This window comes from Salvelinus alpinus, chromosome 1 (genome assembly GCF_045679555.1).
Source record: "Salvelinus alpinus chromosome 1, SLU_Salpinus.1, whole genome shotgun sequence".
NCBI lineage: Eukaryota > Metazoa > Chordata > Actinopteri > Salmoniformes > Salmonidae > Salvelinus > Salvelinus alpinus.
This window is the reverse complement of record NC_092086.1, coordinates 108,500,970-108,528,131: the sequence shown is the minus strand read 5'-3', so window position 1 is coordinate 108,528,131 and position 27,162 is coordinate 108,500,970. Positions and strand designations below refer to the sequence as shown.

The 27,162-nt window shown below is 44.9% G+C and overlaps 1 protein-coding gene across 1 annotated transcript in view; it reads right to left on the bottom strand.

Moving 5' to 3' along the window:
• The window catches only part of LOC139538359 (tyrosine-protein kinase JAK2-like), a 74,855-nt gene that overhangs the window by 17,226 nt on the left and 30,467 nt on the right, over positions 1 to 27,162 (bottom strand). Inside the window, exons 3-10 of the mRNA XM_071340325.1 lie at positions 10,282 to 10,405; positions 9,937 to 10,048; positions 5,882 to 6,027; positions 3,406 to 3,697; positions 2,998 to 3,117; positions 2,576 to 2,733; positions 568 to 679; positions 162 to 348 (exon numbers count right to left, since the gene is read on the bottom strand). Of these exons, the coding sequence (XP_071196426.1) occupies positions 162 to 348; positions 568 to 679; positions 2,576 to 2,733; positions 2,998 to 3,117; positions 3,406 to 3,697; positions 5,882 to 6,027; positions 9,937 to 10,048; positions 10,282 to 10,405 (1,251 nt within the window). The remainder of the gene's footprint in view (positions 1 to 161; positions 349 to 567; positions 680 to 2,575; positions 2,734 to 2,997; positions 3,118 to 3,405; positions 3,698 to 5,881; positions 6,028 to 9,936; positions 10,049 to 10,281; positions 10,406 to 27,162) is intronic.

Sequence of the window (27,162 nt, the reverse complement as noted above, 5' to 3'; positions counted from 1 at the left end):
CAACACAGCATGGCAGCAACACAACAACATTGTTAATCAAACTACTGTGAGAATATAGACTTAGTGTTGAGTGTGGCTGGAAAGCTGACGTCAGCCCACAGTTTATGATATTGTTTTAATCACAAAACACAGCTATGACCCGTATTCCCTGACCTCCTCACCTTTAGCTTTAGGCGGGCAGCACTTGGTGAACTGGAAGATGTGTCCGTCAGAGCGCAGAGCTTCTTTCTGGTAGCGGTGGAGCAGCTCCCTCAGAGAACCAAACATCTTCTTGGCCCCAGAGAGGACGTAGTCTCCCTGGTCTGTCTTCACTATCTGGCAGTGCTTGTACTCAACTAGGCTGTCACACTGCAGGGGGACACAGATCAGATATGCACCCTACCACTTCCCCATTGGTCCTTACCCTTCAAAGTTTGTAGATTTGTAAGGTGTTAGCAATACGGTGAAAGGTGCACCAGTACGCCTGCATACCAATCCAGACCCTTTCAGACCTGGAAACATTGAAGGGTCTGGACTAAACACACTTAGCACCATGTCTTTCAACAACCTGTACGGTATGATACTCACGCCCACTACAAAAGACAGGAAGTATTTGTCGTAGTCCTTAGGGCTGCTACGGAGGATGTACAGACCCTTGTGATTCCCAGACCGCCGCAGCTTACTGATAGCAAAGTCCATCCTGAGGATAGAGAGACAGGACAGATGAGATATGGTCAGTCATGGTCGTACTCTGCGTGAGTATATATGTGCAAGTTAGTGATGAGCGGGTTGATGGGGTTATATCCGCGGGACAAACGGGTTTAGGGTCATGACATTTTGTGTGGATGAAGGCCGGGTTGAATAAAAACAGAAAACAATGCCTTTAAAAATGCATAACTGTGCAATTTATATCTATAGGCTACATGAAATTATTTTAGATTATCTGTCATTAGTGCGTAAGCCTAAACTTTAGAGCCTAACTGTACGTTCGCCAAATAGCCTACACGCCAAATAGCCTACACGCCAAATAGCCTACACGCCAATCGCCAAATAGTCTACACACCAAATAGCCTACACGCCAATCGACAAAATAGCCTACACACTAATCACCAAATGCTTTTGGGAACGGACAGAAAAAGTTAACGTAGATCCATGGAAGCAAAAAGGACCATGTTGGAGTTTACTTCAGTAAAAGAATAGCTGTGAAATGTAGAGTTGAAAATAAAGAGAAGGGACGACCAGAAAGTCATGTTTGGGAAAGTGGTAAAAGAGGATGATGACAGTGTTGTGTGGTGATTGTGAGGCGCTATACACATTCAACAGTCACAAGATCGGAATTAAAATAGGCCTATGACACGTCAAGGGAACTGTAGCCTACTGTTCAGATGAGTAAAATGGAAAGTGAAATCTGGACACTGACTGTAGGTCTATAACCTCTCACAGAGCCTTAACATTAACTCTCGTTGAATGAAGCTTTTCTTGCACTGCCTGAGTGGAAACGCGTTGCAGTTGTGCGTTCTGATGTTCTATGCGGTCTGCTCCGCGTTATTTTGTAAATATATTCCGTTAATAGTTCACTACAGTTTATTGCAACGTACCAGCTGCCTTACTTGTCCTCTTTCTTTGCATTTCTTGCACTAAAATGATACACCAAATGTAGGCTACATTATTACTAGGGAACAGGAGTGGAGAAATATGATTTATTTATTTCAGTATCTTGAGAGAACGTGAATACAGATGGTATCTAACTGATCAGAGGTGCTATATTTATCAGCATCATAAAAACAGATAGTATTTCAACCACATTAAATATGCATCCGAACTGAAATCTAATCAGAAACATGTTGGTGTCGTTTACGAAGTCGGCTAGCCGAACAAGTGTGCTCGCATACTCCCTTAAAAGACCTTCCCTTGAAAAACTTTTAAAAAGTGGCAATAGTACTGTTTGTCTATTTTGAAACACCGTAGCCAGTATACACTTCCTCAAAATAGTCAGAATTAATCGACGATAACTCAAGCAATCTGTCATTAACTTCAAAGTTTTTGCCGAAGAGATCTTAATTGCGCACTTTTTACATCTAACTCCGACGTTTGGTGCAGTATTTCTCAAATGAAAAAATGTGCATGAAAACGAGTCGTCTCTCGTTGAATGACAACAAATAACTTAATGAAGAATCCCTACTGTTGACCAATCACCGACGAAGGGACGTGGACTTCAGCTCTGAAATTCGGCTTGCCTCCAGAAAAATGTGTGCCCGAACAACCGAAAAAAACACTACCCGAAGTCCAAAACAAACAAAAACTTCCTAAAATGTTATAATATATACACAAACTCTACCGAACTGTTTCGCATGGGAAGCATGCGGACGCCTAAAGAGTTTATTTAGTGTTCTAGGGCAACATAATGACAGAAGAGAAGCTGCATTTATCTAATTATAGACAAGTTATCACATATAGGTCGGGTGGTTGCGGATGGGTTATTAGCAATTGCGGGAGGGTGAACAAACCTGCTGAGCCACACACCCCTAGTTCACGTGTCTGTGTGTGTGTGGATGTTCTTGTGTTTGTACAGTATATGTGCCTAGTCTAGACTTACGAGACTGGACCATGGCAGTAACTCTGAATGGCCTCCAGCAGCCTAGGGGGCGCCACTTCTTTACACAGGAAGTGGTGAGCGTCTGCTATGAGCCGGTAGTAGCCATCCACCAAAGACACAAAGGACAGAGCCTCCGACAGGGAACGGAACTCCAGCTCCTGTGTAGCAGAGAGAGATGGAGGAGGATAAGAGGAGGGATGAATCAGTCCTCTGTTACACATAATACATGAGAAATGTTCCTGTTCTGATCTAACATAACAGCTGGTCTGAGTCTAAAATGTCACACTGTTCCCCTACAAAGTGCACTTGGCCCTATGGCCCTGCTCAAAAGTAGTGCACTATAATGGAAATAGCTTGTCATTTCAGACACAAATGATGTCCTTGTCCCTGTCTGAGTTATGAGGTTAGCAGAGTCGTCGTACCAGAGTCTGACTGTCCTGTCTGTTGATGGTGACGATGCGACTCTCGATAGAGCCATCCTTGTTGGCTTGTTTGATGCTGATGTCAATAACTTCAGGGAAATCGCAGTACGTCTGGATACCCTATAGAGAGAGAGAGTAAGAGTAGTAGCAGCCATCCCGAATGAACAACCGTTTCAAACATCCTTTCTCTGACTGACATTATTACAGGAGACTATTTGAACACATGACTAACTCTAGCCCCTTTGTGGTTGTCTCAACAGGTCATATGTGCTTTCAGAAAATAGAAAGATAAAAGGAGAAGACGAGAAGGAAAAATAGGAAAGAAAAAGACGAGGAGAACAAGGAACAAGAATAAAAAGGAAGAGAGTGAAAGAAGAATAGAGAAGAGAGCGCCACTTCTCCCCCTACCTTGTCTGCCTCCTTATCCTCCTCCCGGGACCACTGGATGCCGTTATTTCCTGTGACGACGATGGTGACCTCTCCTTCCAAGGACTCAGTGACACGGAAGCACTCCGAGTAGAAGGCTGGGTGCAGCGTCTCCAGGTTCACCAGGTATTTGAGCTTGAGGTCACGAGCCGTGGCTTTACACTGGCTGAACTGATGGATGAACTTCCTGAAGCGATGGCGGATCCTCTTCCGGGTCACAAAGTGGTACTCTTGGATATGGGCACGCATATTCTTGGGCAGGAACGATTTATAGCTAGGGAGGGAAGGTGAAAGAATTGGTTTAGTTACAATTGGGTCCATTACATACTAGTATCAATAGCAGCAAAGAGCTGAATTATGTGATACAACAAACACAATACAGGTTTTAAGAACATGGGCGGGGTGGATTGGAGTGAGGTGTGGTGATGTGGGGTGGATTGGAGTGAGGTGTGGTGATGTGGGGTGGATTAGAGTGAGGTGTGGTGATGTGGGGCGGATTAGAGTGAGGTGTGGTGATGTGGGGCGGATTAGAGTGGGGTGTGGTGATGTAGGGCGGATTAGAGTGGGGTGTGGTGATGTGGGGCGGATTAGAGTGGGGTGTGGTGATGTGGGGCGGATTAGAGTGGGGTGTGGTGATGTGGGGCGGATTAGAGTGGGGTGTGGTGATGTGGGGCGGATTAGAGTGAGGCGGGGGTGGACTGGAGTGAGGCGGGGGTGGACTGGAGTGAGGCGGGGGTGGACTGGAGTGAGGCGGGGGTGGACTGGAGTGAGGCGGATTGGAGTGAGGCGGATTGGAGTGAGGCGGATTAGGCGGGGGTGGATTAGGCGGGGGTGGATTAGGCGGGGGTGGATTGGAGTGAGGTGTGGTGGAGTGAGGTGATGTGGATTGGAGTGAGGCGGGGGTGGATTGGAGTGAGGCGGGGGTGGATTGGAGTGAGGCGGGGGTGGATTGGAGTGAGGCGGGGGTGGATTGGAGTGAGGCGGGGGTGGACTGGAGTGAGGCGGGGGTGGACTGGAGTGAGGCGGGGGTGGACTGGAGTGAGGCGGGGGTGGATTGGAGTGAGGCGGGGGTGGATTGAGTGAGGCGGGGGTGGATTGGAGTGAGGCGGGGGTGGACTGGAGTGAGGCGGGGGTGGACTGGAGTGAGGCGGGGGTGGACTGGAGTGAGGCGGGGGTGGACTGGAGTGAGGCGGGGGTGGACTAGAGTGAGGCGGGGGTAGATTGGAGTGAGGCGGGGGTAGATTGGAGTGAGGCGGGGGTAGATTGGAGTGAGGCGGGGGTAGATTGGAGTGAGGCGGGGGTAGATTGGAGTGAGGCGTGGGGGATTGGAGTGAGGTGTGGTGATGTGGATTGGAGTGAGGCTGGGGTGGATTGGAGTGAGGCGGGGGTGGAGTGGAGTGAGGTGGATTGGAGTGAGGCGGGGGTGGACTGGAGTGAGGTGGAGTGAGGTGGATTGGAGTGGGGCGGGGGTGGAGGAGTGAGGCGGGGGTGGAGTGGAGTGAGGTGGAGTGAGGTGGATTGGAGTGAGGTGGGGTAGATTGGAGTGAGGCGTGGGGGATTGGAGTGAGGTGTGGTGATGTGAATTGGAGTGAGGCGGGGGTGGAGGAGTGAGGTGTGGTGATGTGAATTGGAGTGAGGCGGGGGTGGAGGAGTGAGGTGTGGTGATGTGAATTGGAGTGAGGCGGGGGTGGAGGAGTGAGGTGTGGTGATGTGAATTGGAGTGAGGCGGGGGTGGAGGAGTGAGGCGGGGGTGGATTGGAGTGAGGCGGGGGTAGATTGGAGTGAGGCGTGGGGGATTGGAGTGAGGTGTGGTGATGTGAATTGGAGTGAGGCGGGGGTGGAGGAGTGAGGTGTGGTGATGTGAATTGGAGTGAGGCGGGGATGGAGGAGTGAGGTGTGGTGATGTGAATTGGAGTGAGGCGGGGGTGGAGGAGTGAGGCGGGGATGGAGGAGTGAGGCGGGGATGGAGTGAGGTGATTTGTTTAACACTTTTTTTGTTACTACATGATTCCATACGTGTTATTTCATAGTTTTTATGTCTTCACTATTATTCTAGAATGTAGAAAATAGTAAAAATAAAGAAAAACCCTTGAATGAGTAGGTGTTCTAAAACTTTTGACCGGTAGTGTACACATATCAGATATTATTGCCCACTACAATATCATATGCCAAAACATGATTTGTATTGAACTCTGATTGTGAAGTGTATGAACAGTACAAGTCAGGGGTTGAAGGGGATCTAGGGATGATTAGGTGGCCAGGAAAGTAAAACAACTGGTAGGTTTGGATGTTAGACAGGACACCGCCCAGGGTTAACATCCCTTCTTTAGTGACCGCAAGGAAGGCTCTGCACCTGGTTTGACCGGTGTACACATTGCTTTGTGACCAAACGTTTTTCAGCTCTGACAGTTTCTTCTAGGTTCAACGTGCTCCATCTTCCTCCTACCAGCCTACTCACCTGGTGTCGTTATAGATGTCCACGGGGGACTGGCTACTCTCCTGAGCCATCCTCATAATGTCCAACACAGCCATGCCAAGACACTCCTCCTGGGCCTCATGGTTCACTGGGATAATCACCCAGCTATGCACAAAGTCACTACGCCACTGAGAGGAGGGAGGGAGGGAGATGTAGTGGATAGAAGTGCCATAAGGTGAAAACAAACAAGGCAAACGAGGGAGGGAGAGAGCGTAGGGAGATAGAGAAGGGAGATAGAGAGAGTAGGGAGAGAGAGAGAGTAGGAGGGTTGGTAACGTTAACATATGACAGACAGCCACAGCAGACTGGCAGACAACAGACATGTGATATGTTAGGGGTAAGGCATGAGGCAGTTGTTATACACCACTATCTGTGGCATGCCCCGGTCTCTGTGGCATGCCCCGGTCTCTGTGGCATGCCCCGGTCTCTGTGGCATGCCCCGGTCTCTGTGGCATGCCCCGGTCTCTGTGGCATGCCCCGGTCTCGTCTAAACAAATCGGACCTTCGGCAACACAGTGACCACGGTCTCAGTTCAATAATGCACTCGTGGAATAGAGGAACTATGTCCCTACATCAATGCCTACGTACAGTATAACTGAATCACTGCAATAGCAAGATGGAGATCACTGAGCTTATTTTTTTAAACTAGACCTTAGTCCCCGTGTTGCTTATGGTCGGGTTTTCCAGACTACATATAGTGTTGAAACTAGACCTTAGTCCCCGTGTTGCTTATGGTCGGGTTTTCCAGACTACATATAGTGTTGAAACTAGACCTTAGTCCCCGTGTTGCTTATGGTCGGGTTTTCCAGACTACATATAGTGTTGAAACTAGACCTTAGTCCCCGTGTTGCTTATGGTCGGGTTTTCCAGACTACATATAGTGTTGAAACTAGACCTTAGTCCCCGTGTTGCCTATGGTCGGGTTTTCCAGACTACATATAGTGTTGAAACTAGACCTTAGTCCCCGTGTTGCCTATGGTCGGGTTTTCCAGACTACATATAGTGTTGAAACTAGACCTTAGTCCCCGTGTTGCCTATGGTCAGGTTTTCCAGACTACATATAGTGTTGAAACTAGACCTTAGTCCCCGTGTTGCTTATGGTCGGGTTTTCCAGACTACATATAGTGTTGAAACTAGACCTTAGTCCCCGTGTTGCTTATGGTCGGGTTTTCCAGACTACATATAGTGTTGAAACTAGACCTTAGTCCCTGTGTTGCCTATGGTCGGGTTTTCCAGACTACATATAGTGTTGAAACTAGACCTTAGTCCCCGTGTTGCCTATGGTCGGGTTTTCCAGACTACATTTTCTGCACTACTTTTGACCAGAGCCCTATGGGCCGTGGTCTAAAGTATTGCACCAGAGCCCTATGGCCCGTGGTCTAAAGTAGTGCACCAGAGCCCTATGGCCCGTGGTCTAAAGTATTGCACCAGAGCCCTATGGCCCGTGGTCTAAAGTAGTGCACCAGAGCCCTATGGCCCGTGGTCTAAAGCAGTGCACCAGAGCCCTATGGGCCGTGGTCTAAAGTAGTGCACCAGAGCCCTATGGGCCGTGGTCTAAAGTAGTGCACCAGAGCCCTATGGCCCATGGTCTAAAGTAGTGCACCAGAGCCCTTTGGCCCGTGGTCTAAAGTATTGCACCAGAGCCCTATGGCCCGTGGTCTAAAGTAGTGCACCAGAGCCCTATGGCCCGTGGTCTAAAGTATTGCACCAGAGCCCTATGGCCCGTGGTCTAAAGTAGTGCACCAGAGCCCTATGGCCCGTGGTCTAAAGCAGTGCACCAGAGCCCTATGGGCCGTGGTCTAAAGTAGTGCACCAGAGCCCTATGGGCCGTGGTCTAAAGTAGTGCACCAGAGCCCTATGGCCCATGGTCTAAAGTAGTGCACCAGAGCCCTTTGGCCCGTGGTCTAAAGTATTGCACCAGAGCCCTATGGCCCGTGGTCTAAAGTAGTGCACCAGAGCCCTATGGCCCGTGGTCTAAAGTATTGCACCAGAGCCCTATGGCCCGTGGTCTAAAGTAGTGCACCAGAGCCCTATGGCCCGTGGTCTAAAGCAGTGCACCAGAGCCCTATGGGCCGTGGTCTAAAGTATTGCACCAGAGCCCTATGGCCCGTGGTCTAAAGTAGTGCACCAGAGCCCTATGGCCCGTGGTCTAAAGTATTGCACCAGAGCCCTATGGGCCGTGGTCTAAAGTAGTGCACCAGAGCCCTATGGGCCGTGGTCTAAAGTAGTGCACTATATTGGGAATAGGGTGCCATTTGGGACGCACACTTTGTCTGTTCATGCTGGCTAGCTCCACACAGGCAGGGTTACAACCTAACTGGGGAGAAAAGACTGCCTGTGTTTGAGGAGATCCATTTAACCAAGGCAGGATGCAGGCACAACCACTTCATTACATAATGATTAGTTAAGCTATTTAAGACGCAAGGTGATTTGCAGTTCAGTGATTCCGACTGCAATGTTGTCCATCTCAAACACGTGCACCCTGCATCTCTGCATCCCTCGTCTTCCTGACTGCACCACCACTTTTCTAGTTACAGCAAATAACAGCCTGACATGGTATGTGGGATACACAAAGCCATGTTTCCACAAGCTACACCGGAAGTAGTACACTCCCTCTTCCATTGTTTTGCTCAACAACTTTCTGTGCTGCACCAAAAGCGATAGGGATCTTAGTGTGTTGTGTGTGTGTGCTCTAGAACTATGGCCAGTCCAGTTGAACTTCTATTCTCTCTGTGGATAAACATCAAGTGAAACCACAAGAGACATCGGCCTCGGCTATACAAACACCACATCAGCAGAAAGAACGTCTTGAGGAACATAACCCACACTTCCAAGAATAGAAACTAAAGAAAACTAGTTATTTTTTTTTTACATGGAAACAAGGTCCCTCAGTTCTCAGAACTGTGGAATAAAGTCAACACCGTTTTCCTCACAGCAACCCAGGGCCTCCATTCCTCTAGAATACAGACTTAAAGGGGCCATCCACTGTTGAAACAATAAACTAAAGGGATCCTCCCCCAGCCTCTGTTTTGGTAAAAAGCTGAGGGATGGACCTGGAGAAATGTAACCACTCTTAAATTCATAAACGGAGGTATTGATGCAAGGACTGACCATCCAAAATATCAACATTATAGTTATAAGCAGTTGTATACAGTGTTTGTTTACATTTTCAATCTTTACAAATATTGAAGTAAAACAAGCTTGTATTTCAGGTGCTGATGGGGTATTACAGTTGAACTAAGCTCATAAAGGCATTTATAAGTTATACTCTTCAAGAATCAATGGATGTAGCAATTGTGGCTTGCTCTTTAAAACGACAGCAGGACCTCGCATAGTAACTAACGTATACAGGGTAATCTCTCACACCCAGTGTGTTTTGTGACAATGTGAATGTGAAGATAAAAACTGAAAAGGACACCACAGTCCACACAGACATTCTAAAACACACGCACGTCCACACAAAAACACACCCTACCAGCCACAGCTTTCACCACTGCCTCTCACCCTCCCAACACTGCTTCCCCTTTTCTTCAGCATATGTACGGACACACACACACGGACACACACACACACGGACACACACACACGGGTAGATTAGGCAGTTATTTACACCACACAGACTTTACAGCTTCGCTGATTGGTTTATAGAAACCAGTCGCCCCTAAAATTGATTTTGCTTGGAATTATGGTCTCACCAGCTGGCTCTCTCTCTGTAGCAATTGAGCCCGGGGATGAGGTTACTTAATACTTCAGGTTACTGAAAGGTGGCTTTACAGGTAGGCCATTTTAGGGGAGTCTGTAGCATACATGTCAGAATAGAGCGCATATTTACAAAGCAACTCAGAGTAGAAGTGCTCATGTAAATGAGAACTTGTTCTCAACTTGCCTACCTGGTTAAATAAAAGGTGAAATAAATAAAAAAATAAAAAATGATCTTTAAGGCAAAGCTGATCCAAGATCAGCACGCCTACACTCTTCTATTTCACACTACCAGACTGAGAAAACTTTCCTGGTAAAAAATATAGCCCAAGACTAACCTGAGCGAAGAGGTAGGACATGACGGTATCGTCTAACACCGGGCTGTCCATTCCCTTGTTGACCCCATAGCGGTGGGAACAGGAGTCTCCATACCAGCCAGGGAAGTAGTACCTGGGGGGACGACGACGCAGAAAGGGAGAACAGGAAGAGGAGAGAAGATAAAGAGGACTATATAGAAGACAAGCACAATGTGTCTAATACTACTACCGTACAATGATACTTTAATTAAACGTCACTGCATATTTCACACTTTAATTCCTTAATATTTTTAATAGTCAATCTAATTGTTTTCCTTTTCAACAGAAAAATAAAATCTAGACCCCTGACCACACGCCACATCCTACCTCACTCTGAAGAGGAGACTGTCATTTGCTGATTGGTCGAGTTTGAGGATGTGATTGGGTGGGAACCACATGCGGTCGCTCTCCCTCATCAGGCCAAACAGGCTGCAATACAACGGTGAAAGGCCTGGGAGACAGGAGAGAACAGAACAACATAAACATTAACACCAAACACATCCATAGGGATAAGCAGAGCCATATGTATCCCTGTGGTTAGTGCGTCAGCCCTGAGATTGGAAGGTTGGGGGATTTGATCCCCCGTCAAGTCATACCAAAGACTCCAAAACTGGGACCTGATGCCTCTATGCTTGGAACGTCAGTATTTAGGAGATGGATTAGGGGTAAGGCCCTGCGATAGACTAGCGTTCTGTCCAGGGGGTGTCTCACCCTACAGAAATGGGAGGCAGAGCAATGGACATTAGACCGGTGGAAATCTGTCCCTTTGTCCAAATTTGAGATTTTTGGTTACAACCGCCGTGTCTTTGTGAGATACAGAGTAGGTGAACAGATGACCTCTGCAAGTGTACTTCCCACCGTGAAGCATGGAGGAGGAGGTGTGATGGTGTTTTGCTGGTGACAGTCTGATTTATTTAGAATTCAAGGCATACTTAGCCAGCATGGCTACCACAGCATTGTGCAGCGATACGCCATCCCATCTGGTTTGCGCTTAGTGGGACTATCATTTGTTTTTCAACAGAACAACGACCCAAAACACACCTCCAGGATGTGTAAGGGCTATTTGACCAAGAAGGAGAGTGATGGAGTGCTGCATCAGATGATCTGGCCTCCACAATCCCCTGACCTCAACCCAATTGAGATGAGTTGGACCGCTGAGTGAAGGAAAAGCAGCCAACAAGTGCTTAGCATATGTGGGAACTCCTTCAACTGACTGTTGGAAAAGCATTCCTCATTATGACCTTTAAGGCAAAGCCAATCCTAGATCAGCACTCCTACTCATGCACAAACACAAAGGTGGTTATGGTCAACTGGTCCCTGTAAGAGGGTTGGGGTTGTGAGGGTTTAGAGTTTAGGATTTTAAGCTTGCGGCGAGACATTTTAGTGGATAGTATTGGGAATCAGTCAGCTGTGCTCTAGTCTGGAATCTGGGAGTGAAATCTGCTGCTCTGGTCTGGGTTCTGGGAGTGAAATCAGCCTCAGCTGTGCTCTGGTCTGGGCTCTGGGAGTGAAATCACTCGCAGCTGTGTTGTCTGGTCTGGGCTCTGGGAGTGAAATCTGATTAACTGGCCAAAAGGCACCTACTGTATGAAATGTCACTCTTCTCAGCATGGAAATAACGTTGTAAAATGGTGTAAAAACTTGCCATTTCAGGAGCATTAAACACACTAGCCATTTCAACAGCTTTAAAGTTATAAATAGATGTATGTTTTTCCCACGTATGTAGGCCTATAGCTTCGGGCTGCAATGTGTCCACTATGTGAGAATGCTTATCATTGACTACAGCTCAGCGTTCAACACCATAGTACCCTCAAAGCTCATCACTAAGCTAAGGAACCTGGGATTAAACACCTCCCTCTGCAACTGGATCCTGGACATCCTGACGGGCCGCCCTCAGGTGGTGAGGGTAGGTAGCAACACATCTGCCACGCTGATCCTCAACACTGGAGCTCCCCAGGGGTGCGTGCTCAGTCCCTTCCTGTACTCCCTGTTCACTAATGACTGCATGGCCAGGCACGACTCCAACACCATCATTAAGTTTGCAGATGACACAACAGACCTGATCACCGACAACGACGAGACAGCCAATAGGGAGGAGGTCAGAGACCTGACCGTGTGGTGCAAGGACAACAACCTCTCCCTCAACGTGATCAAGACAAAGATGATGATCGTGGACTACAGGAAAAGGAGGACCAAGCACGCCCCCATTCTCATCGATGGGGCTGTAGTGGAAAAGGTTGAGAGCTTCAAGTTCCTTGGCGTCCACATCACCAACAAACTAACATGGTCCAAGCACACTAAGACAGTCGTGAAGAGGGCACAACAAACCTATTCCCCCTCAGGAGACAGAAAAGATTTGGCATGGGTCCTCAGATCCTCAAAAAGGTTTGACAGCTGCACCAGAGAGCATCCTGACGGGTTGCATCACTGCCTGGTATGGCAACTGCTTGGCCTCCGACCGCAAGTCACTACAGAAGGTAGTGCATACAGCCCAGTACATCACTGGGGCCAAGCTTCCGGCCACCTAGGACCTCTATACCAGGCGGTGTCAAAGGAAGGCCCTAAAAATTGTCAAAGACTCCAGCCACCCTAGTCAGACTGTTCTCTCTGCTACCGCACCGCAAGCGGTACCGGAGCACCAAGTCCAGGTCCAAGAGGCTTCTTAACAGCTTCTACCCCCAAGCCTTAAGACTCCTGAACATCTAATCAAATGGCTACCCAGACTATTTGCATTGCTCCCCCGCCCACTGCTGCTACTCTGTTATTATCTATGCATAGCCACTTTAATAACTCTACCTACATGTACATAATTACCTCAATACCGGTGCCCCCTGCACATTGACACTGTACCGGTACCCCCTGTACATAACCCCACTATTGTTATTTGCTGCTGCTCTTTAATTATTTGTTAGGTCTTAACTCTTACTTTTTTAGGGATTTTCTTAAAACGGCATTGATGGTTAAAAGCTTGTACGTAAGCATTTCACTGTAAGGTGTACACTTGTTGTCGTCGGCGCATGTGACAAATAACATTTAATTTTAGTTAACTTCGGTCAACTCTGATGTTCTCAGATGTTGTGTGTTTAAAAAAAAGAAGTACGTTAAAATACCTGTCATATTACACATCTAGTAATGACCGAAGGCATTTGAACCTTCACAGTAAAACTTGTGTACTACTTAATATAATTATTGTATCGCTCGGAGTGGAGGGGAAAGTTGCTTGTGCATTGATAAACACACTGAAGATGGTATTACATTGTTACATTACATTTTTATTTTCTATTTAAACCTTTATTTAAAGGCAAGTCAGTTAAGAACAAATTCTTATTTACAATGGCGGCCTAAACCGGCCAAACCCGGACGACGCTGGGCCAATTGTGCACCGCCCTATGGGACTCCCAATCACGACTGGATTCGAACCAGGGTGTCTGCAGTGACGCTTCTAGCACTGAGATGCAGTGCCTTAGACCGCTGCAGGAGCCACAAAAACGGTAAGTTAACAGTAAGTAATACATAAAGACGTCTATTTCACCCCATGGCCTGCTGAATTTGCAAATAGGGATAGGCATGACGGAGTACTGAACAGACATACTCTTTTTCCCCCCAAATACTGTAAAACTAAGATTTGTCTTGAGTCTAGAGTTCCATTTGTACATGTGCAAGCTCCCGTTAGTCCTACAGAAATAAATGCTCATTAAAAACACATAACATTCGTTGTTAAATGTGGAGTTTCATCACAAATCCAAAATGGACTGGTTGATTGAAGTAGGGAAATATGTGTTCCAACAACGAGCTGCAGTTCTGGAATAATTGCGTCCAGCCTATTTTCCGCTTAGTCTACTTTGCGGTTGTCATTAGTTACCACAGACACAAAGTCTGGCTATGTCGTAAAAATGTAAGAAAACAAACATTTGTTTGTTGGTCTTAATTTAAGGCTAGGGTTAAGGTTAGCAGTGTGGTTAAGGTTAGGTTAAAATTCAGATTTTAATTAGATAAATTGTAGAAATAGGCAGGATTTATGACTGTGGCAACTAGTTTATTTAAATATTTTATTATAAATAAAAATGCAGTTTTTTTTTTACCCGAAAGATTTTGAGACAAAAACAAAGAACATTGACATACATTTCCACAAACGATGACATCACCGTATCCACAGCCAAAGGTGATTGGGGTGGCAGGTAGCCTGGGGGGGGATAGCATTGGCGAGTAACCAAAATGTTGCTGGATTGAATCCCTGAGCTGACAAGGTAAAAATCTGTCATTATGTTGTTTGTTTGTAGCCCTAAAAAAATCTATATTTAAATAAAGCATTTGTTTCTTCCATTCTCTTAAAAAGTTGGAGTATTATTTTTACTTCTAATATTTAATGAACAGCTTCTTCAATATACAGTGGGGAGAACAAGTATTTGATACACTGCCGATTTTGCAGGTTTTCCTACTTACAAAGCATGTAGAGGTCTGTCATTTTTATCATAGGTACACTTCAACTGTGAGAGACGGAATCTAAAACAAAAATCCAGAAAATCACATTGTATGATTTTTAAATAATTAATTTGCATTTTATTGCATGACATAAGTATTTGATAACCTACCAACCAGTAAGAATTCCGGCTCTCACAGACCTGTTAGTTTTTCTTTAAGCCCTCCTGTTCTCCACTCATTACCTGTATTAACTGCACCTGTTTGAACTCGTTACCTGTATAAAAGACACCTGTCCACACACTCAATCAAACAGATTCCAACCTCTCCACAATAGCCAAGACCAGAGAGCTGTGTAAGGACATCAGGGATAAAATTGTAGACCTGCACAAGGCTGGGATGGGCTACAGGACAATAGGCAAGCAGCTTGGTGAGAAGGAAACAACTGTTGGCGCAATTATTAGAAAATGGAAGAAGTTCAAGATGACGGTCAATCACCCTCGGTCTGGGGCTCCATGCAAGATTTCACCTCGTGGGGCATCAATGATCATGAGGAAGGTGAGGGATCAGCCCAGAACTACACGGCAGGACCTGGTCAATGACCTGAAGAGAGCTGGGACCACAGTCTCAAAGAAAACCATTAGTAACACACTACGCCGTCATGGATTAAAATCCTGCAGCGCACGCAAGGTCCCCCTGCTTAAGCCAGTGCATGTCCAGGCCCGTCTGAAGTTTGCCAATGACCATCTGGATGATCCAGAGGAGGAATGGGAGAAGGTCATGTGGTCTGATGAGACAAAAATAGAGCTTTTTGGTCTAACTCCACTCGCCGTGTTTGGAGGAAGAAGAAGTATGAGTACAACCCCAAGAACACCATCCCAACCGTGAAGCATGGAGGTGGAAACATCATTCTTTGGGGATGCTTTTCTGCAAAGGGGACAGGACGACTGCACCGTATTGAGGGGAGGATGGATGGGGCCATGTATCGCGAGATCTTGGCCAACAACCTCCTTCCCTCAGTAAGAGCATTGAAGATGGGTCGTGGCTGGGTCTTCCAGCATGACAACGACACGAAGCACACAGCCATGGCAACTAAGGAGTGGCTCCGTAAGAAGCATCTCAAGGTCCTGGAGTGGCCTAGCCAGTCTCCAGACCTGAACCCAATAGAAAATCTTTGGAGGGAGCTGAAAGTCCGTATTGCCCAGCGACAGCCCCGAAACCTGAAGGATCTGGAGAAGATCTGTAGGGAGGAGTGGGCCAAAATCCCTGCTGCAGTGTGTGCAAACCTAGTCAAGAACTACAGGAAACGTATGATCTCTGTAATTGCAAACAAAGGTTTCTGTACCAAATATTAAGTTCTGCTTTTCTGATGTATCAAATACTTATGTCATGCAATAAAATGCAAATTAATTACTTAAAAATCATACAATGTGATTTTCTGGATTTTTGTTTTAGATTCCGTCTCTCATAGTTGAAGTGTACCTATGATAAAAATTACAGACCTCTACATGCTTTGTAAGTAGGAAAACCTGCAAAATCGGCAGTGTATCAAATACTTGTTCTCCCCACTGTACACAGAGCGTACAAAACATTAGCAACACCTGCTCTTTCCATGACAGACTGACCAGGTGAATCCAGGCGAAAGCTATGAGCCCTTATATCACTTGTTAAAGCCACTTCAATCAGTGTAGATGAAGGGGAGGCGCCAGGTTAAAGAAGGATTTTAAATCCGGGAGACAGTTGAGACATGGATTGTGTATGTGTTCTATTCAGAGGGTGAATGGGCAGGACAAAAGATTCAAGTGTCTTTGAACGGGGTATGGTAGTAGGTGACAGGCGCACCGGTTTGACTGTGCCAAGCACTGCAACGCTGCTGGGTTTTTCACAGTTTCCTGTGTGTATCAAGAATGGTCCAACTCCCAAAGGACATCCAGCCAACTTGACACAACTGTGGGAAGCACTGGAGTCAACATGGGCCAGCATCCCTGTGGAACGCTTTTGACATCTTGCAGAGGCTATGCCCTGATACACTTGCTGATGAATTGAGGCTGTTCTGTAGGCAAAAAGGGGGGAAGCAACGTAATATTAGGAAGGTTTTTCCTAATGTTTGGTATACTCTGTGTAAGTGACAAAAATAATATTGTCCAACCCATTGGGTATCTCACCGCACACCCAAATGCCATGTCTTGAAATATGCACATAGACAGATTAAAAGTAATCTTACATTGTAAAACTTCTGACAGCCAGCTTTCTAGCTCTGCCAATAACTTTTGAACATTATAGTATTGCCAGAAGCCATGAATTATTGAGTCATTGTTAGTTTTACACTGAAGACATGACTCTGTGGTAACTGGCTGTGGTAACTAGTGACGACCCTACTTTGCGAACTGCTAGTTCCATTTAGTAGTATTGGTTAGCCTAGGCTATAACCCCCCCTAATCATAGACAGGTTCCACACTGAAAATATGCATTAGTTTGATAAAGACAAATAGTGTATGTTTGTCAGAATTATTATGCCTAGACCTACTCACCAAACAGATGCCGTGTCCGTAATTCATCCTCATGCAGTGTTTAATGTGGAATTGTTCATCCATTTTGAAAATGCCCAAGAACATGCAGAATAAACTAAATCAAACATCTGTATATATCGAAAAGAGACATTTTGGTTTGTAACCCTGAAAAAAATGGCGCTCCGTTTCAAATGATCACTGTTTGATAATAACGGTTCCAGACAGGAGACGTGCATCACTTCACACTGGTCACTTTGTTCATTTGGTGAAATATTCTGTTCTACAGTTGCGCACTGTTGGCATATAGAGGCACACATTTTCCCCCAGTTCTTTTTTTAAATCATGGGAGTACTCCTAACAGTAAAACATGTCAAATGCCCATCCCTATTTGCAACTTTTCTTTCATTTTTATTTCGGCCCCCCAAAGATGGGCCGAAATGTGCCATTGACTCGCCCATGGATTGATGTTTCAACATTATCTCAATGAAGAGTTTGGCGTTCGACTAGCATTGTGCAGTTACAAGCCTGCTAGAGTTAGCGGCAGGCGGACAAGCAATATCCACCGTCGTAGTACAGATGAAACCTGAGCTGGGAGCTGGACAGTTTTAGAAAACCCTGACTAGATCTAGTTTCAATAGTAGTATACCCCTTTGGGCCAAGTCCTCAAAAACAACAACGTCTATGAGACGAGAGTGTGACAGACAGTAGATGAGAAACCGGAAGTGAGAATAGAGTGCCGTGTGACAAGAGGAAGAGAAGCCTAGGCGAGCGTATTGCATAGTGGAGGTTAATAAGTTTGTTAGCTAGCCAGCCCCACTTTCTGCCTGTCGGGGGAGACTGCGATAAGGAAGCCTGGGGGAGCAGAGGAAGAATAGAATACAAGTCAACAACACCAGCCATCAGAGGGCTGACTGTCCCCATATAAACAAAAGTACTAGATTGAGTGTATCCGTCAAATTTCTGTGGTCTGAGGAGCTTTTCCCATTCTACTAGACCTAATTATATGGTTGTCACCTTCTCCCTTAGGTGCTCAGAATAACGTCACTGTCTCTCTAAACTTCGTAACATAATAACTCTGACATGGCAAAATAATCACTCAAGCATGTTGGTCTACACTGCAGTGTGGAGTAGTTAAACGTCAGAAGGAATAGGTGGACACAGAGAGAGAGCGAGAGACAGCCAGAGAGAGAGCGAGCCAGAGACAGAGAGAGAGAGAGAGACAGAGAGAGAGAGAGACAGAGAGAGAGACAGAGAGAGAGAGACAGACAGAGAGAGACAGAGAGAGAAAATGAAAGTAAATGAGTAAATGAAAGCGAGAGAGTAAATGAAAAAGAGAGAGAGTGCGAGAGAGAGTGCTGCAGGGTGCATATCAGAGACATTGTGTTTGAGAGAGATAGAGACATAGAGAACTAAAAATCAACAAGTCAACAGCCTGCTGAGGTCAGTGTATGAACATCCAGGTCAGGGGTTGGCTATATTCAACATAACTACACGACATGACTGTGGCTTCAAGCCAAATTCAAGCAAAACTGCTATCAAGGCTTTTCCGGATTAGGACTAAGAATATATTCTCCTTAAACTACGTGTCGATGCATATTTACACTTTACAGATTAAACTACCAGATACAGAACAATGTTTACACTTTGAAGTAAAATTGAAAAAGGATAATTTGGAATGAAAAGAAGTAATTTTTTTGAGTGCTCTGTAAACCGGGCCAAACAGATAGCAGTTTGACACATTTGTCCTCTTGCACAGATGAGCTGACCTCTGCAAGTGGAGGTGTCAAATAGGTTTTAAAGCTAAAAATACACCGACTGTTGGACATCTAGTTAAACAACCACCACCACAACTGTATAACTGCTTAAAATGACATTAAGACTGATCAAGGAGAGATGGGTCTAAGTAGGCTGGTACTGCTCTAACGTAAGAGCAGATTATGCTTCAACTCAGGTGACTGTACACCACTCGCTACCTACCACCAAACATTGCACACTACCTTGGCAAGAAGCACAATGCTCAAATACTGCTGCGTTAGTCAAAGACTAATCAAATAATTAATTTATCAAATAATGAGTAATGAATCTGCTTACAGCCTCTCCAGGCCCAGATTACCCTAGTCACAAAACAGGTCTAAATCAGGGGGATATGAAGCTGGATTTACTGCCACAGTGGCTAGGCTGGTTACACACGTGCGGAATCCCAAATCGACTCTTCGCTTGCCATTGCCAGACGTTCTATGCGTCTACATCTTAAATTGGACGGGTGTTGCAGTGTCCCATATCCAGTAAGCATCACACCCACAACCTCAGTTTACATTTACCGCTTGATGACATACAATGGCGCCGTCTATGTCAAGACAAAATGAGGAACCCCGTCTGCAGTAAACAATGACCTGAGTTGTAGTTACACAAAACTGAGAGACTGTGCTCGTGAAAAAGAGAAGTAAAGCTGAGAGACTGTGCTCGTGAAAAAGAGAAGTAAAGCTGAGAGACTGTGCTCGTGAAAAAGAGAAGTAAAGCTGAGAGACTGTGCTCGTGAAAAAGAGAAGTAAAGCTGAGAGACTGTGCTCGTGAAAAAGAGAAGTAAAGCTGAGAGACTGTGCTCGTGAAAAAGAGAAGTAAAGCTGAGAGACTGTGCTCGTGAAAAAGAGAAGTAAAGCTGAGAGACTGTGCTCGTGAAAAAGAGAAGTAAAGCTGAGAGACTGTGCTCGTGAAAAAGAGAAGTAAAGCTGAGAGACTGTGCTCGTGAAGAAGAGAAGTAAAGCTGAGAGACTGTGCTCGTGAAGAAGAGGTCAGAGGAGATATGTGTGGATTACACTCCCTCCTCATTGAAACCTCTTCCATGTGCTTCTGTCTGCGCTGAAAAGGTTGACTATTATGGGTTAGGGCTTGTTTTGATGTTTGTTGTGTGGGAAATAAGAGCAAACGTGATGTACTTTAGGCCCTGTAGGGCAGGAGATCGTCTCTGTGGGCAATTTTTGTATGTATTTTTTTATTTTTACATTCTAGTCATTTAGCAGACTTGCAGTTATAGTGCATTCATGTCAAAGAGATTCTCCAGTACTTTTGTATACTTTTCAGCCAGTAGTTCTGAAAGTAGCGCTCACGAGCCAAAAGTGGTCGCCAACAGTTGTGTACTTCGTCATCACGTCACTGTTCTCGAGCCTCTGTAGAATGCACAAAGAGAATTTAAAAAAAAACTCCTGTGCTTAGCCTCACCTCACAACCTCATTGGACAATGCTGTGCCGATCTGATCCCGCCTTCCACTTCAACCTTGAAACCCTCATTGTACATCATTCCACCTGTCAATCAACATTGTCCCTCAAGCTTGGTTGCAGCTAATTGCCATTGTTGTACAGACTAGTATGGCAAGCAAGCGATTGTCATCATGTAATTTATACAAGGCAAAAGGTATAACATACTTAGACTACGGTTTGCATCCAATGACCTACTCCTTTAAAGTCACCTAATGATTATATATAGGCCTAGCATTTGTCTACATGATGAATGATGATCACTGGCAATCAACTGCAGTTTTGGCTTTACCCCATATAATGGAATACCTGCTGTGTGCAGATATGACAAAAGGTGGACGGATACAGAAATTATTTGAATGGATGGTTGAAACAAAGATAGGGTGATATTTTCTTATGTAAAAATGTTCTTATCTAAAAATTAAGTGGGTGAAAGTTTGCAGTATACATTTCTCTAGCGCATCAACTAGGTGTGTTGAGTCCGTGATTCACGCCTGGTAAAAACAGTCTATTCAGCAATATATTCCAAAAGTCAAACAAAATCCACCAGTGACACCATTTAGTAGATTCAGGTTGTGAGCATAGTGTTTCTGATTGGTTGACTATTGTCTTTTAATGTATTCGTCTGGCTACAACGCCATGTTTACACCGATTTTCTGCTTGCTTCCAGAGAAATGTAGTCTGTTGAAAGAAATTAAAACTACAAATGCGGTCTAATAGATCTAACTTTAATTTTCAAAAGTTTTCTAATTTAGGATGCCTGGATTTGATCAACGTATTCCATGCATTTTCGCTGTTATCAAAACAACTCATGGTAAGGTCACGTAGCCAGGCAATCCCACTCGCTTCAGAGCGCGCGCTACCTACATAAGATGAATGACCGCGTATCTCGTGTGCACTAAATTATGGCAGGTTAGAACGTAAGGATTATGTGCTTTCTCTGCTGGGAGAAGACTGAAGATGGTTTAAGACAGACAGACAGACGACAAAGTCGGAAGTTTACATACACCTTAGCCAAATACATTTATATTCCTGACATTTAATCCTAGTAACAATTCCCTGTCTTAGGTCAGTTAGGATCACCACTTTATTTTAAGAATGTGAAATGTCAGAATAATAGTAGAGAGAATGATTTATTTCAGCTTTTATTTCTTTCATGACATTCCCAGTGGGTCAGAAGTTTACATACAATCAATTTGTATTTGGTAGCATTGCCTTTAAATTGTTTAACTTTGTCAAACGTTTCAGGTAGCCTTCCACAAGCTTCCCACGATAAGTTGGGTGAAATTTGGCCCATTCCTCCTGACAGAGCTGGTGTAACTGAGTCAGGTTTGTAGGCCTCCTTGCTCGCACACACTTTTTCAGTTCTGCCCACGGATTTTCTATGGGATTGAGATCAGGGCTTTATGATGGCCACTCCAATACCCTGACTTTGTTGTCCTTAAGCCATTTTGCCACAACTTTGGAAGTATGCTTGGGGTTATTGTCCATTTCTCCATGATGCTGCCACCACCATGCTTCAATGTGGGGATGTTGTTCTCGGGGTGATGAGAGGTGTTGGGTTTGCACCAGACATAGCATTTTCCTTGATGGACAAAAAGCTCAATTTTATCTGACAAGAGAACCTTCTTCCATATGTTTGGGGAGTCTCCCACATTTTTTTTCTTCATACAATGGCTTTTTTTCTGGCCACTCTTCTGTAAAGCCCAGCTCTGTGGAGTGTACGGCTTAAAGTGGTCCTATGGACAGATACTCCAATCTCCACTGTCAAGCTTTGCAGCTCCTTCAGGGTTATCTTTGGTCTCTTTGTTGCCTCTCTGATTAATGCACTCCATGCCTGGTCCGTGAGTTTTGGTGGGCGGCCCTCTCTTGGCAGGTTTGTTGTGGTGCCATCTGTGAGATGTTACAAGTTTCAGTTTTTTTTTTTTATAACTCAACCCTGATCTGTACTTCTCCACAATTTTGTCCCTCACCTGTTTGGAGAGCTCCTTGGTCTTCATGGTGCCACTTACTTGGTGGTGCCCCTTGCTTTGTGGTGTTGCAGACTCTTGGGCCTTTCATAACAAGTGTATATATACACCGAGATCATGTGACACTTAAATAAAGTCCACCTGTGTGCAATCTAACTAATTATGTGACTTCTGAAGGTAATTGCTTGCACCAGATCTTTATTTAGGGGCTTCATAGCAAAGGGGGTGAATACATGCACACACTACTTTTCATTTATTTAAAAATATATATATAATTCAAACAAGTTATTTTTTTCATTTCACTTCACCAATTTGGAATATTTTGTCTATGTCCATTACATGAAATCCAAATAAAAATCGATTTAAAATTACAGGTTGTAATGCAACACAATAGGAAAACACCAAGGGAGATGAATACTTTTGCAAGGCACTGTACAGGAGAGGGCTGAGAACGCACCCTTGTGGGGCCCCAGTGTTGAGGATCCGCGGGGTTGAGATGTTTCCTACCTTCACCACTAGGGGGCAGCCCGTCAGAAAGTACAGGACCCAGTTGCACAGGGCGGGATCGAGACCCGGGGTCTCGAGCTTGATGACGAGTTGAGGGTACTATGGTGTTAAATGCTGAGCTGTAGTCAATGAACAGCATTCTTTCATAGGTATTCCTCTTGTCCAGATGGGATAGGGCAGTGTGTAGTGTGATGACGATTGCATCGTCAGAGGACCTATTGGGGTGGTAAGCAAATTGGAGTGGGTCTAGGGTTTCAGGTAGGGTGGAGGTGATATGGTCTTTGACTAGTCTCATCAAAGCACTTAATGATGACAAAAATGAGTGCAATGGGGCGATAGCTTAGGTAACTGAACTAAATGACTTTCTTGGGAACAGGAACAATGGTGGCCATCTTGAAGCATGTGGGGACAACAGACTGGGATAGGGATTGGTTGAATATGTCCGTAAACACACCAGACAGCTGGTTTGCGCATGTTCTGAGTGCGCGGCTAATGATACCGTCTTGGCCGGCAGCCTTGCGAGGGTTAACACGTTTAAATATTTTACTCACGTTGGCCACGGAGAAGGAGAGCCCGCAGGTTTTGGAAAGCGGGTCGTGTCAGTGGCACTGTATTTATTGTCCTCAAAGCGAGCAAAGAAGTTGTTTAATTTGTCTGGATTAGGACCTGCTCCGCTTTCTGTGTGAGGAAAGGTAGTGGTGTTGTAGAGCATAAACCTGCAGGAGAGAGTCAATGCCTTGATGTTTGCAGAGAATGACTGGGTGTTGTCCAGAATCACAACAAGACACTAATGTCAGGCCGGACACTAGTCTTGTGTTCAGAGCCAATGTTGGTTCTGATGGAGGCTGGGGCCAGTCTGTGATATGGGCATTGTGTGGATTTGGATGAGCGGTGGAGTCTGGGCCCTTTGGTGTCAACAGCAGTCACAGGACATGGACGTGTGTTGGTATGTGGTTTTCAGAGGAGGTTGGTGTGAAGAGCTATAGGAAGACAGGCTCATTGTAATGGCTGGAATGGAATAAACACATCAAGCATATTGAAACCACAATTTGACTCCATTCCAGCCATTACAAGACAGTCCTCCTATAGCTCCTCCCACCAGCCTCCACTGGTGGAAAGTGTCATCCACCCAGATGTTTGTGTCAGCGTCAGAGTTTCAGTTAGCCGGTAATTGCTTGCTTTTGGCCTCTTTCCCCCCCCCGATAAAAAAAATAGTTGCCAGCCAAATTGACCGGGGAAAAAACAATCCCATGGCAAAATAATGCTTTTTGTTCATTGATGGAAATACTTTTACCCGACATGCTTATCGGCCTATAAGTTCATTTGCATATTTTAGTGTAATTAAAATTGGCATGTGTGTATTTTCTTATTTATATAACTAACTATCACAGGCATACAGAGCCTATTTTGAGCGGGATGTCTGCTCAGTTGTGTAAAGTACTTAAGTAAAAAATACTTTGAAGTACTACTTAACTCGTTTTTTGGAGGTATCTGTAATTTACTTTTTATATATTTGGGACAACTTTTACGTCACTACATTACTAAAGAAAATAATGTACTTATTACTCCATACATTTTCCTTGACACCCAGAAGTACTAGTTACATTTTGAATACTTTTAGCAGGACAGGAAAATGGTCCAATTTACACACTTATCAAGAGAACATCCCTGGTCATCCCTACTGCCTCTGGCCTGGCGGACTCACTAAACACAAATGCTTTGTTTGTAAATGATGTCAGTGTTGGAGTGTGCCCCTGGCTATCTGGTAAAAAAAGAATTGTGCTGTCTGATTTAAAATAATTGATACTTTTACTTTTGATACTTAGGTATATTTTAGCAATTAAATGTACTTTTGGGTATTTTTTCCTATTTTATTAGGATTCCCATTAGCTGTTGCAAAAGCAGCAGCTACTCTTCCTGGGGTCCACACAAAACATTACATAATACAGAACATTAAAAGACAAGAACAGAACTACATAAATTATTTTAAAGGCACACGTAGCCTACATATCAATACATAGACACAAACTATCTAGGTCAAATAGGGGAGAGGCGTTGTGCCGTGAGGTGTTGCTTTATCTGTTTTTTGAAACCAGGTTTGTTCTTAATTTGAACAATATGCTATGGAAAAGGAGTTCCATGCAATAATGGCTCTATATAATACTGTACCCTTTCTTGAATTTGTTCTGATTTGAGGACTGTGAAAAGACCCCTGGTGGCATGTATGGTCGGCTAAGTGTGTGTGTGTATATATACAGTGGGGAGAACAAGTATTTGATACACTGCCGATTTTGCAGGTTTTCCTACTTACAAAGCATGTAGAGGTCTGTAATTTTTATCATAGGTACACTTCAACTATGAGAGACGGAATCTAAAACAAAAATCCAGAAAATCACATTGTATGATTTTTAAGTAATTAATTTGCATTTTATTGCATGACATAAGTATTTGATACATCAGAAAAGCAGAACTTAATATTTGGTACAGAAACCTTTGTTTGCAATTACAGAGATCATACGTTTCCTGTAGTTCTTGACTAGGTTTGCACACACTGCAGCAGGGATTTTGGCCCACTCCTCCCTACAGATCTTCTCCAGATCCTTCAGGTTTCGGGGCTGTCGCTGGGCAATACGGACTTTCAGCTCCCTCCAAAGATTTTCTATTGGGTTCAGGTCTGGAGACTGGCTAGGCCACTCCAGGACCTTGAGATGCTTCTTACGGAGCCACTCCTTAGTTGCCATGGCTGTGTGCTTCGTGTCGTTGTCATGCTGGAAGACCCAGCCACGACCCATCTTCAATGCTCTTACTGAGGGAAGGAGGTTGTTGGCCAAGATCTCGCGATACATGGCCCCATCCATCCTCCCCTCAATACGGTGCAGTCGTCCTGTCCCCTTTGCAGAAAAGCATCCCCAAAGAATGATGTTTCCACCTCCATGCTTCACGGTTGGGATGGTGTTCTTGGGGTTGTACTCATACTTCTTCTTCCTCCAAACACGGCGAGTGGAGTTAGACCAAAAAGCTATATTTTTGTCTCATCAGACCACATGACCTTCTCCCATTCCTCCTCTGGATCATCCAGATGGTCATTGGCAAACTTCAGACAGGCCTGGACATGCACTGGCTTCAGCAGGGGGACCTTGCGTGCGCTGCAGGATTTTAATCCATGACGGCGTAGTGTGTTACTAATGGTTTTCTTTGAGACTGTGGTCCCAGCTCTCTTCAGGTCATTGACCAGGTCCTGCCGTGTAGTTCTGGGCTGATCCCTCACCTTCCTCATGATTATTGATGCCCCACGAGGTGAAATCTTGCATGGAGCCCCAGACCGAGGGTGATTGACCGTCATCTTGAACTTCTTCCATTTTCTAATAATTGCGCCAACAGTTGTTTCCTTCTCACCAAGCTGCTTGCCTATTGTCCTGTAGCCCATCCCAGCCTTGTGCAGGTCTACAATTTTATCCCTGATGTCCTTACACAGCTCTCTGGTCTTGGCCATTGTGGAGAGGTTGGAATCTGTTTTATTGAGTGTGTGGACAGGTGTCTTTTATACAGGTAACGAGTTCAAACAGGTGCAGTTAATACAGGTAATGAGTGGAGAACAGGAGGGCTTCTTAAAGAAAAACTAACAGGTCTGTGAGAGCCGGAATTCTTACTGGTTGGTAGGTGATCAAATACTTATGTCATGCAATAAAATGCAAATTAATTATTTAAAAATCATACAATGTGATTTTCTGGATTTTTGTTTTAGATTCCGTCTCTCACAGTTGAAGTGTACCTATGATAAAAATTACAGACCTCTACATGCTTTGTAAGTAGGAAAACCTGCAAAATCGGCAGTGTATCAAATACTTGTTCTCCCCACTGTATGTGTCAGAGCTGTGTGTGTACGTTGACTACGCAAACAATTTGGGATTTTCAATATATTGTTTCTTACAAAAAGACAAAGTGATGCAGTCAGTCTCTCCTCAACGCTTCGCCAAGAGAGAATGCCACTCTGTTCTGGGCCAGCTGCAGCTTAACTAGGTCTTTCCTTGCAGCACTCGACCACACGACTGGACAATAATCAAGATTAGACAAAACTTGAGCCTGCAGGACTTGCTTTTAGGAGTGTGGTGTCAAAAAAGCAGAGCTTCTTTTTATTACGGACAGACCTGTCCCCATCTTAACAACCATTGAATCTATATGTTTTTACCATGACAGTTTACAATCTAAAGGTAACACCAAGTAATTTAGTCTCTTCAACTTGTCACACCATAACATTACCAGATTTAGCTGAGGTCTAGAACTTATGGAATGATTTGTACCAAATTTCAATGCTCTTAGTTTTAGAGATGTTCATGACCAGTTTATTACTGGCCACCCATTCCAAAACAGACTGGAAGTCTTTGTTAAGGGTTTCAGTGACTTCATTAGTTGTGGTTGCTGATACGTACGTGGCTGAAGCATCAGCATACATGGACACACATGCTTTGTTTAATGCCAGTGGCAGGTCATTGGTAAAAATAGAAAAGAGTACAGGGCCTAAAAAACTGCCCTGCGGTACACCACAC